General features: G+C 38.6%; 1 protein-coding gene across 4 annotated transcripts in view; it reads left to right on the plus strand.

Moving 5' to 3' along the window:
* The window catches only part of ABCA5 (ATP binding cassette subfamily A member 5), a 70,280-nt gene that overhangs the window by 51,986 nt on the left and 5,962 nt on the right, over positions 1 to 12,332 (plus strand). For all 4 annotated transcript variants that reach the window (XM_082604966.1, XM_082604965.1, XM_082604967.1 and 1 more), the window contains 9 exons: positions 847 to 1,017; positions 1,994 to 2,107; positions 2,494 to 2,628; positions 4,047 to 4,121; positions 4,897 to 4,988; positions 10,616 to 10,742; positions 11,049 to 11,166; positions 11,268 to 11,359; positions 12,147 to 12,322. In XM_082604966.1, the coding sequence (XP_082461092.1) occupies positions 847 to 1,017; positions 1,994 to 2,107; positions 2,494 to 2,628; positions 4,047 to 4,121; positions 4,897 to 4,988; positions 10,616 to 10,742; positions 11,049 to 11,166; positions 11,268 to 11,359; positions 12,147 to 12,322 (1,100 nt within the window). The remainder of the gene's footprint in view (positions 1 to 846; positions 1,018 to 1,993; positions 2,108 to 2,493; positions 2,629 to 4,046; positions 4,122 to 4,896; positions 4,989 to 10,615; positions 10,743 to 11,048; positions 11,167 to 11,267; positions 11,360 to 12,146; positions 12,323 to 12,332) is intronic.

Raw genomic sequence — 12,332 nt, forward strand, 5'->3', positions numbered from 1 at the left:
CAAATTAAATAACGAGAGGGTTAGGAAAACAATGATCATTTAAGTTTGCTGTTTGTACACTTGCAAATGCTATTCCCTTGTGGTAATAAGAAACAGCTAACATGTTTTTACACACAGGAGTGTGTAAATGGCTTTCAAATGCATCATCAGTACTTAAGCTGAAAGCCCTGTGTAACTCAGCGGGTACTTGGCCAGTTATTAGTGCTTTCATGAAAGGTCAGTATTTAAAAGTGAGAATCCTTTTTCTTTTTTTTTTTTTTTTTTTTTTTTTTTTTTCGGTACGCGGGCCTCTCACCGCTGTGGCCTCTCCCGTTGCGGAGCACAGGCTCCGGATGCGCAGGCCCAGCGGCCATGGCTCACGGGCCCAGCCGCTCCGCGGCATATGGGACCCTCCCAGACCGGGGCACGAACCCGTGTCCCCTGCATCGGCAGGCGGACTCTCAACCACTGCGCCACCAGGGAGGCCCGAGAATCCTTTTTCGTAAACCCGTTTTTCTCTCTATCTCCACAGAATTTCAAAAGCAGTTGTGTTTTGGCTGCTTACTATTTGCACAGCTATAACCCCCATGACACCTTTTACTTTAGTTTAGTTTTGTGTTTCTTAGCAGCACTGCCGTAGCCTGATGCTGAAAAAGTTTGTTGAAATGTTTACACCTCAGAGATAATGAGCCAGACTACAGGCTAAATGGAATTTATATTTAGCTGTAGGAGGGCTTTTCTTACCTATTGACAGAATGTGACCTTTTTTGTTGATGTAAAATTAAAAGTTCTACAGTCATTTGCTAGAGGTTTTCGTTTGCAAGATGTTTAAAATTACCATCAATTTTTGCTTTTTTTGTTCTTTAGACCAAAGCTTACACTCAACTTAAACTTTCGGGTCTTCTGCCTTCTGCATACTGGATTGGACAGGCTCTTGTTGACGTTCCCTTATTCTCTGTGGTTCTTACTTTGATGTTAGGCAGTTTATTTTCATTTCATTATGGATTACATTTTTATGCTGTCAAGTTCCTTTCTGTGGTAAGTTAACATCAGTTGTATTCATGCTATCTATAAATAAAATGTTATTTTAAAAAGCTAGATCTTTATAAATGTGATAATTGTCTGATTGAGTAATTGTGACGTTCCAGAAAACAGAACCGACATCTATTTAATTTTTGTATACGATACCTGTAATCAATGCAGTTTATATTGCCCTAAGTGATTTTTAAAAACAATAACTTTACCATTATGAAATAATTCCTTGAAACTGAGGTGGTCTTTCATGTAGACTGCCTACTTGTATGTAATCAGGAATACTTAAACAGTCCTTCCTTTAAATTCTTCTTTGTCTCTGTGCCTGAAAATAATTTCACAAAGCAGAAGCTCTTTTATTCCATAATTTAAAGTATGGCTTAAAATACTAAGGAAGAGTGTGATTTGTATTCATATTCATATTCATATGTCAATGACTGACACTAGATCCTTTCCTATGAATTATATTAGAAAAAAGCAAAAACAGAGCTTGGTAGGTTGGGGTTGCTGAAAGTCAACTTAGGAGCTTTGCCAGAGGCCATCCTAACCTTACAGATTAATTTCCACCTTACAACTTAATAAATGTTTTTCTTAAAAATTTACAAAGTGCATTAAGTGCTGTACAGTAAAATGGAAGCTAATAGTTGATGGAGATTGATAAAGCCGTAACAAGCTATGCTTGCTTTTCATAATAAAATGGTAAGAGACAGTATTTTACTTGACACAAAAAAAGAGCTATAAATAGTATTTAGTTTAAATGGCTTATTCAAGATTGTGTTAGCAGTTAAAAACATGAGTTTTATTGATTTAGGAGCAACTCCTCAAGGAGCTACAGTTTCCGTTTTTTTTTGGAGATATTTGTTGAGCAATAAAACTTGAAGAGTAATTATTCCCTAGTGATTTAATGTGACTGGTATTTTACATCATATGTACGGTTAGCTACTCATATTTTTAAATAAAAATACACATTTCTGTCTTCCAGGTTTTTTGCCTTATTGGTTATGTTCCATCAGTTATTCTGTTTACCTATATTACTTCTTTCACTTTTAAAAACATTGTAAATACCAAAGAATTTTGGTCATTTATCTATTCTGTGGTAAGTCACATTTTATATTATTTTGTCTCAGCTTTTCCTAGCAGGTTATTTGAAAGTCATGAACTCTTTTCATGATTATACTGAAAGGGTTACTGTGTCTTTTCTAAGTTCAGAACTTAGCTAGCTAGCAGCGTCTGTTAGTGTATTCGTCTTCAGCCCCATCCACTCCATGATGGGATGATATTTTGTTGCATTTAACAACTAGCATGACAAGGATGCCAGCTACAAAAAACTGGTATCCGCGCTCTGACACTTTCTGGCTAAGTATCTGCTGTGGTTCCAGGTTTTATTAGAAGATTAAAGACATAGTTAATGCTGAGGCACCCAGTAAGTTTGTCTGAAATTGCTAAACATCTTTTCATTTGTTTTCTCATTTTTTTCTTTAGACAGCAATGGCTTGCATTGCAGTCACTGAAATAACTTACTTTATGGGATATACAGTTACAGCTATCCTTCATTATGCCTTGTGCATAGCCATTCCAATCTATCCACTTCTAGGTTGCCTGATTTGTTTCATAAAGGTAGGTCTGTTAGGTGTTCTAATATTTTTTTAAAAGGGTAAATAATTACTGCCTAATCTTTGGGATCTTAGCTCTTGTACTGAAGTAGTAAAAAAAAAAATCATGTTGGCTGCTAGTACTTGATTTAAATATTATTAATGTAGCAGTAAATGTAAAATTACTGTGGAATCTTTTCAAGCATGTTTCTAAACTCCAGATTCTCAAAGGAGAAGGACTGTGTTCATTACATGGTCTTTCATGCCCAAAACGATGTACATAAATTAGAAGTATGATCTGACTGCAGACCATATGTGTTGGACTGGGGAGTTTGTGGGGAGTGTTTTGGGGGAGTTTTTCAAGTGTATTGTACTATACAGGGATGAGGAAAAATAAAGTTTGAGCGATTTTTTTTGGAGAAAAAAATAGAGGAACAAATTAATTTTATTAAGCCTGGTTAATTGAAAACAATTTCTGTGGTTAGAAAAAAATTAAGTGATGAATTATTAATTTAGGACGATTGCTGATTAATTCTACTGACACACCTCCTTACCTATCTCCCCTCCTTTTTTTTTTACTTAAGTTTATAATTTAATTTATACCTACTCTGATAGGCATATTTTGGGGTGAGGAAGATTTTAACCTAACTACAAAACATGGCTATAAATATTAACAGGTAGCTAATTTATAAAGAAGACGTGTTTGCTGTTAAACATATTTTTTTCATTTTAATCGAGCGTTTCTACACGTCGCAGCTAAAAGAAAATTGGTTCCTCTGCGCACAGCGCTTCCAACACCAAACGTGTGGGTTTTCCCTGACATTCAGCAGTTCTGACACTGACCAGAGTTAGCGCAGGCCCCACGGGTTCAGGGGTCAGTCCCTCAGGCAGCCCCCCGCTTCAGATTCCAGTCACGGGTCGTGGGTCCCCAGGCCACCCACATTCTGTCTGACTTGGACCCCTTGTCGGGGGTCAGTACTTTGCTCTAGAACTAGCTGGCAGGGTCCAGAAGGGTCCCAAGGGCAGAGCTCCTGTCCCTGTGCAGTTCGGAGTGAGTCATCCTCTCAGCCTGAGGATGCTCTCTGAGCCCCGTGTTAGAGGCTTTGTGGAGGTCCCATGACTTGGGCAGGATGAGCTAATCAGTCTCCACGCTCTTCTCCCCTCCCTGGTGGTGGCACCTGGAACCAGAAGTTCCAGCTCTCTAGTCTGGCTGGTCCTCTGTCAGTCAGCCTCCATCCTCCTCTGAGAGTCCCCTCATTAGCATAGACTCAGCTGAGGTTGAGAGGGGCTTGTTTTATACGATGAGACACACTCCTATCCCCTCTGTCACTCAGGAAATTCCAAGGGTTTTAGAAGTTCTGTGCCAGGAACTGTGGTCAAAGACCACATTTCATTATATCACAGTATCACAGCCACATAAATTTTCAAAACTTTTTGTCTTAGATTTCTTGGAAGAATATTCAAAGAAAAGAAGACACCTACAACCCATGGGATAGTCTTTTGGTGGCTGCTATATCGGTAAGAAATAACTGTGTTAGCATGTTACCTTATGAGTGGTTTGGTCATATGGTTTTAACTCTCTTTTTAGTTTTTATTCCGTTGCATAAAAATGAAGGTGCATAAGAAGTCAAGTGTGTTAGTTAATGCTAGCTAATGTGCATTTCACTTACTGAATACATCCACTTTAATGTACTTGTTTTTTTCACGTCATTAATTCTATTTAATGATAATTCTGGCTTCCATAGAAGCAAAAACAAAGCTTTTCAAAAATTATAATTTATGAAGCTGACAACAGATGAACTTTACAGAGGTAGAAAAGTATGTGAAGGATCATTTTACTAAAAATCAACCTTGGTTTGTATTAACATTTATTCTTTTTTTTTAACATCTTTATTGGAGTATAATTGATTTACAATGTCAAGTTAGTTTCTGCTGTATAACAGAATGAATCAGCTATATGTACACATACATCCCCATATCTCCTCCCTCTTGCATCTCCCTCCCTCCCTCCCTCCCTATCCCACCCCTCTAGGTGGTCACAAAGCACCGAGCTGACCTCCCTGTGCTATGCGGCTGCTTCTCACTAGCTATCTATTTTACATTTGGTAGTGTATATATGTCCATCCATTGACATTTATTCTTAACTCATTGTATGACATGCAAAAAAAAATTGTGATGAAGTGTTTCAGTGATGGTAAGGAACCTGATGTATGTGGTTTTGGTTCTGTTGGTACACGGGGAAAAAAAAAACGAAAATGATTCAGTCACGAGCTGTAACCTGTTTTTCTTTTAGCCTTACCTGCAGTGTGTGCTGTGGATTTTCCTCTTACAGTACTACGAGAAAAAATATGGAGGCAGATCATTAAGAAAGGATCCCTTTTTCAGGTCAGTTTTTTAAATTTCAGGTTTAATTTTTTTTAATTTTAATTTTATTTTTTTTAGTATATTGACAGAGTTGTGCAGCCATCACCATAATCTGATTGTAGGTCATTTCCATCACCCCCAAAAAGAAACCTTGTGTCCGCTGGTCACGTCCTTTCCCCACTCAGCTGGCCCCCAGCCCTGTGTAACCACCAATCTACCTTCTGTCTCCATAGATCTGCGTATTTTACACATTCATTTAAATGGAATTATGCAAGATGGGGTCTTTTCTTGTCTGGCTTCTTTTACTTCGGCATAATGTTCTGGAAGTTCAACCACGTTGTAGCATGTAGCAGTACCTCATTACCTTTTTGTCTGTTTGTTTTTGCTGAGTAATATTACATTGTATGTATATACCACATTTGATCTATTCATCGGTTGATTGGCATTTGAGCTGTTGCCACTTTTTGGCTATTGTGAGTCATGCTACGATGCACATTTAGGTGCGAGTATTTGTGTGGACATATATTTTCATTTCTCTGGGGAGGATACCTAGGAGTGGAATTGATGGGTCATTGTGGTAGCTTTATGTTTAACCTTTTCAAGAACTGCCAGACTGTTTTCCACAGTGACTGCACCATTTTACTCCTAGGAATGGATGAGGGTTCTGTTTTCTTCACGTTGTTGCCCATACGTGTTATTGTCTTTTTGATTTTAGCTATTCTCATGGGTGCACATTAGTGTCTCATTGTGGCTTTTATTTGCACTTCCCTGATGATTCATGATGTGAATCATGAATGTCTTTTCATGTGCTTATTGTTCATTTTTGTATCTACTTCGGAGACATGTCAATATGAATCCTTTGCCCATTTAAAAAATTGGGTTGTCTTTATATTATTGAATTTTGAGTTTTTTTAATATATTCTGGTTCCAAATCTCTTATCAGATATATTTTAAAATATTTTCTCCAAGTCTGTGCATTTTTTTTCAAAGGATGTTTTAAATTTGAAGAAGAGTTAATATGGCCATTGGTACTAAATTGGTTCTGAATTTCTTTTTTATATTTCTCACGTATTTGTTTATTTGCTGAATAGTCACATTCTGGAGAAAACTGGAAAGTATTGGAAAATGTGTAGTGGTTATTCACTAGCCACTGGACCCGCCCCTCATCCATTGAGGCACAGTGTCTGGCTCTCCTTCTGCGTCTTTGCCTTTATTCCTGCTCTCGTTTTGGGGGAGATTTCAGCAAACACACAGGTAACCCTTCCAACACCGTAGCCCCTCAGTTTCTGATTTTCTCCAAGCCAGTGACTTTTGTCTCTGTTCCACTTCACCCTCTGTTTGCATCAGAGCCATTGATGATGCTACATACTCATCCCATAGAAACTCAGCTCTGTTTTAACGCTGTTTGGCAACCCTACGCCTTTACCTACTCAGCACCTTCCTATCTTTTTCTTTCTTTTTTTTTTATTTACTTATTTATTTTTTGGCTGAGTTGGGTCTTCGTTGCTGTGCGCGGGTTTTCCCTAGTTGTGGCGAGCAGGGGCTACTCTTTGTTGTGGTGCGCAGGCTTCTCATTGCGGTGGCTTCTCTTTGTTGTAGAGCATAGGCTCTAGGCACACGGGCTGCAGTAGTTGTGGCACATGGGCTCTAGAGTGCAGGCTCAGTAATTGTGGCACACAGGCTTAGTTGCTCCGCAGCATGTGGGATCTTCCCGGACCAAGGCTCGAACCCATGTCGCCTGCATTGGCAGGCGGATTCTTAACCACTGTGCCACCAGGGAAGTCCCCTCCTATCTTTTTCTTTTCCGCAGTTCTTGCAGGCCTTCTTTGTATCCCTCAGATTCTCAGAGTCACCTCAGCTCACCTCACTTCTTACTTCTCAGTGGATGATCTTGCCATATGTCTCAGGAAACAGAAGCACCTGATTATAAATTATAAAATGTGTACACACTTGTCCACATCTTTCGTCACTTTTGCTTTTTCCCAGCCCCAGAGGAAGGTGTCCCCCTTGTTATCCAAGTCTTCCTGTGTTCTGTCTGCTTAAGGATGTTGCTCAGTCAGCTCTCACTTTCTGTGTCTTTCCCTTTTGGATCTTATTAGGGTATATTTCCCTTTGGGAGGGAGTCGCCTTCCTCCCATATAAAACAAAGTACTCATCAATCGCATTGAAACCTGAGTCCCTCTCTAGCTCTTATCCCCTCTCTTTCCTTTTTTTTTTTTGATCATACGTATATTTTTAATTTTTTTTAGCATTTTTATTGGAGTATAATTGCTTTACAATGGTGTGTTAGTTTCTGCTGTATAACAGAGTGAATCAGTTATACATATACATATATCCCCATATCTCTTCCCTCTTGCATCTCCCTCCCACCCTTCCTCCCTATTCCACCCTTCTAACTGGTCACAAAGCACTGAGCTGATCTTCCTGTGCTATGTGACTGCTTCCCACTAGCTATCTATTTTACATTTGGTAGTGTATATATGTCCGTGACACTCTCTCACTTTGTCCCAGCTTACCCTCCCCCTCCCCGTGTCCTCAAGTCCATTCTCTACATCTGCGTCTTTATTCCAGTCTTGCCCTAGGTTCTTCATGCCCTTTTTTTTTTTAAGATTCCATATACATGTGTTAGCATACGGTATTTGTTTTTCTTTTCTGACTTACTTCACTCTATATGACAGACTCTAGATCCATCCACCTCTCTACAAATAACTCAATTTCATTTCTTTTTATGGCTGAGTAATATTCCATTGTATATACGTGCCACATCTTCTTTATCCATTCATCTGTCGATGGACACTTAGGTTGCTTCCATGTCCTGGCTATTGTAAATAGAGCTGCAATGAACATTGTGGTACATGACTCTCTTTGAATTATGGTTTTCTCAGGGTATATGCCCAGTAGTGGGATTGCTGGGTCATATGGTAGTTCTATTTGTAGTTTTTTAAGGAACCTCCATACTGTTCTCCATAGTGGCTGTATCAATTTACATTCCCACCAACAGTGTATGAGGGTTCCCTTTTCTCCACACCCTCTCCAGCATTTGTTGTTTGTAGATTTTTTGATGATGGCCATTCTGACCAGTGTGAGATGATACCACATTGTAGTTTTGATTTGCACATTTCTCTGATGATTAATGATGTTGAGCATTCTTTTATGTGTTTGTTGGCAATCTGTATATCTTCTTTGGAGAAATGTCTGTTTAGGTCTTCTGCCCATTTTTGGATTGGGTTGTTTGTTTTTTTGATATTGAGCTGCATGAGCTGCTTGTAAATTTTGGAGATTAATCCTTTTTCAGTTGCTTCATTTGCAAATAATTTCTCCCATTCTGAGGGTTGTCTTTTTGTCTTGTTTATGGTTTCCTTTGCTGTGCAAAGCTTTTAAGTTTCATTAGGTGCCATTTGTTTATTTTTGTTTTTATTTCCCTTTGTCTAGGAGGTGGATCAAAAAGGATCTTGCTGTGATTTATGTCATAGAGTGTTCTGCCTATGTTTTCCTCTAAGAGTTTGATAGTTTCTGGCCTTACCTTTAGGTCTTTAATCCATTTTGAGCTTATTTTTGTGTGTGATGTTAGGGAGTGTTCTAATTTCATTCTTTTACGTGTAGCTGTCCAGTTTTTCTAGCACCACTTATTGAAGAGGCTGTCTTTTCTCCATTGTGTATGGGCAGAACACTCCCAAACTCATTCTACGAGGCCACAATCACCCTGATACCAAAACCAGACAAAGATGTCACAAAAAAAGAAAACTACAGACCAATATCACTGATGAACATAGATGCAAAAATCCTCAACAAAATACTAGCAAACAGAATCCAACAGCACATTAAAAGGATCATACACCATGATCAAGTGGGGTTTATGCCAGGAATGCAAGGATTCTTCAATATACGCAAATCAATCAATGTGATACACCATATTAACAAATTGAAGGAGAAAAACATGATCATCTCAATAGATGCAGAGAAAGCTTTCGACAAAATTCAACACCCATTTATGATAAAAGCCCTCCAGAAAGTAGGCATAGAGGGAACTTACCTCAAGATAATAAAGGCCATATATGACAAACCCACAACCAACATCGTCCTCAATGGTGAAAAACTAAAACCATTTCCACTAAGATCAGGAGCAAGACAAGGTTGCCCACTCTCACCACTATTATTCAACATAGTTTTGGAAGTTTTAGCCACAGCAATCAGAGAAGAAAAAGAAATAAAAGGAATCCAAAATGGAAAAGAAGTTAAACTGTCACTCTTTGCAGATGACATGATACTATATATAAAGAATCCTAAAGACGCTACCAGAAAACTACTAGAGCTAATCAATGAATTTGGTAAAGTAGCAGGATGCAAAAGTAATGCACAGAAATCTCTTGCATTCCTATACACTAATGATGAAAAATCTGAAAGTGAAATTAAGAAAACACTCCCGTTTACCATTGCAACAAAAAGAATAAAATACCTAGGAATAAACCTACCTAAGGAGACAAAAGACCTGTATGCAGAAAATTATAAGACACTGATGAAAGAAATTAAAGATGATACAGACAGATGGAGAGATATACCATGTTCTTGGATTGGAAGAATCAACATTGTGAAAATGACTATACTACTCAAGGCAATCTACAGATTCAATGCAATCCCTATCAAACTACCACTGGCATCTTTCACAGAGCTAGAACAAAAAATTTCACAATTTGTATGGACACACAAAAGACCCCGAATAGCCAAAGCAATCTTGAGAAAGAAAAACAGAGCTGGAGGAGTCAGTCTCCCGGACTTCAGACTATACTACAAAGCTACAGTAATCAAGACAGTATGGTACTGGCACAGAAACAGAAATATAGATCAATGGAACAGGATAGAAAGCCCAGAGATAAACCCACGCACATATGGTCACCTTACCTTTGATAAAGGAGGCAAGAATATACAATGGAGAAAAGACAGACTCTTTCCTTTTATAGCCAGAAAGCTTCCACCTCCAGTTTGTCACCTCCTTTCTCATGTCCCTTTCACTCCCTAACTCCTGCCATCTGGCTCCTGCCCTCACCTCTTGACTGCTCCTGTTTGCAGTAAGGTAACTAACGGCTCCTCTCTGTCTGGTAAAGTAGGCTCACCCTCTTTAATTGATCTACAGCCTTAAATGTGACTAACTTCTTTCCTTAAACTTTTCTCCTTTCTTTCTTTTTTTTTTTTCCCATAATGTCAACTTCTATTTGCCTCTTTACCTCTCTTAATAGTACTTCAGAATTTCCTTTGGAAGCACTCTTTCCTCTGCCCACCTTTATGGTGTTGCTACGGATGCTGACTTCAGCCTCTCTGTCCACGCTGCCTGGGTCATCTCATGTACACCCAAGACGTAAATTCTTTGAGAGCAGGGTCTGTGTTGTTTTTTTTAAAATCTTTTTTATCTTTCTGTGAACTAGTGCTTGACACATACTGGTTATAAATAATTGTTGAATAAATGAATGAATTTAGATAATATCATCCAAATGATGTCAGTGAGTGAAAAATAGCTCTGTAATTTCTACCTTTAAGAGATAACTGATCTCCGACAACAGATCTCATGTTGCTATATTTTTTTCAGTCTTTTCTCTATGTAGTGCTTCAATTTCTTACCATTTAATTATTTGAAAATCTATTTATGCTTTCAGGACCCTTACAACAAAGTCCAAAAGTAAGAAGTTTCCAGAACCACCAAACAATGAGGATGAAGATGAAGATGTCAGAGCTGAAAGGGTGAAGGTCAAAGAATTGCTGAGCTGCCAGCGCCACAAGGAGGTAACTCAGTCTCTCTTGCTGAGCCACGTGTGGTGAGCAGTGAGCAGCCCCTCTGCACAGGGTTAGCCTCGAAAATTGTCCCCTTATATGAATTGATCTCCAAGAAGTCTGTCTTTGAAAAAATATGTTTGTCCACTTTCTTCTGAACAAGCCATTATTCCCGTCATAAATGGATAGTTATCTATGCAGTACCCCTTATTAGCAAATATAGTTCTTACGATATGGCCATGAGCTGTGTACGGCCTGTCATTGAATGATGGATATCTGAGTTATAACTCTTTTTTTAAATCCTATTTCCCTTATTAGAAGCCAGCCATTATGGTCAACAATTTGCATAAAGAATATGAAGAAAAGAAAGATTTTCTTCCTACAAGAAAATTAAAGAAAGTGGCAAATAAATATGTCTCCTTCTGTGTGAAAAAAGGCTGGTATTTAAGTATTTTTTCTTGAATAACTTTTCTGGAAGAGTAATTTTCATTTTTTAGTTTGATTTACATATGACAATTTTTCTTTTAATTCCTTTAGGAGAGATCTTGGGACTATTGGGTCCAAATGGTGCAGGCAAAAGTACGATTATTAATATTCTGGTTGGTGATATAGAACCAACTTCAGGCCAGGTATGGTATAATGGTGTGGGATATATTGAATATGATTTATATGTTTAATTAAAATAAATTTCTTAGTGACAAATGGGATTTTGATGCTCAAATTTCATGTTTTTAGTATTAATTTTTTAAGATAGCTTGATCAAATTATGATCTTTTTGGTTATCTGTGAGAATAATGTACATAGTCAAATTTGCATGCACACATGCAGAACACACACATGTACAGTATTTCTGCTTTTATGCTGATTACAAGCATGGGTGATTTGTCCACTGACTTAATAGGAGCCCGTTGTATTAACTTCAGGAAATAGAGGAGCTGATCTTGACCTTGCCGTCAGCTAGCCTTTGATTACAGGAACCTGCTTCCTTCATACCAGCCACGCTGGTTCATTGCTTTGCTGGAAAATGCCAGGCACACTTTACTCTTTTCCTTTTACCTTAGGTATTCCTTATGTTGGCTATTCCTTACCCCAGAGAAAACCAGATGATCAAATTCACTTGTTCCCTTGGCTCAAAAATCACCTTTCCGTGGGGCCCCCTGATCCTCCTGGTTAAAATGGACCTTGCCTTCCCACCCAACCCGGCATCCCTGGCCACCTTTTCTGGCCATGTCACTCATCTCTGACGCAGCCATGTGTGTCGTTTCTTCATCAGAAAGGGGTGAGAATCTGACCTGCTGTGACCCTGACTTTAGGAAGTCAGGAGTTTGGAAGGAGTTTGAATTAACCCACTTGCCACTTCCTTTACGATGTAAGTTAAGCAAAAATAGTCATTACACTTGGTTTATATTTCTGCAGGTATTTCTAGGAGACTATTCTTCAGACCCAGCTGGAGATGATGATTCCGTAAAGTGTATGGGCTACTGTCCTCAGATAAACCCACTGTGGCCAGAGATTACATTGCAGGAACATTTTGAAATTTATGGAGCTGTGAAAGGAATGAGTGCCAGTGACATGAAAGAGGTCATAATTCGGTAAGATAGT

Source organism: Mesoplodon mirus (assembly GCF_964341445.2).
Source record: "Mesoplodon mirus genome assembly, chromosome: 18".
NCBI classification, from domain to species: Eukaryota; Metazoa; Chordata; class Mammalia; order Artiodactyla; family Ziphiidae; genus Mesoplodon; species Mesoplodon mirus.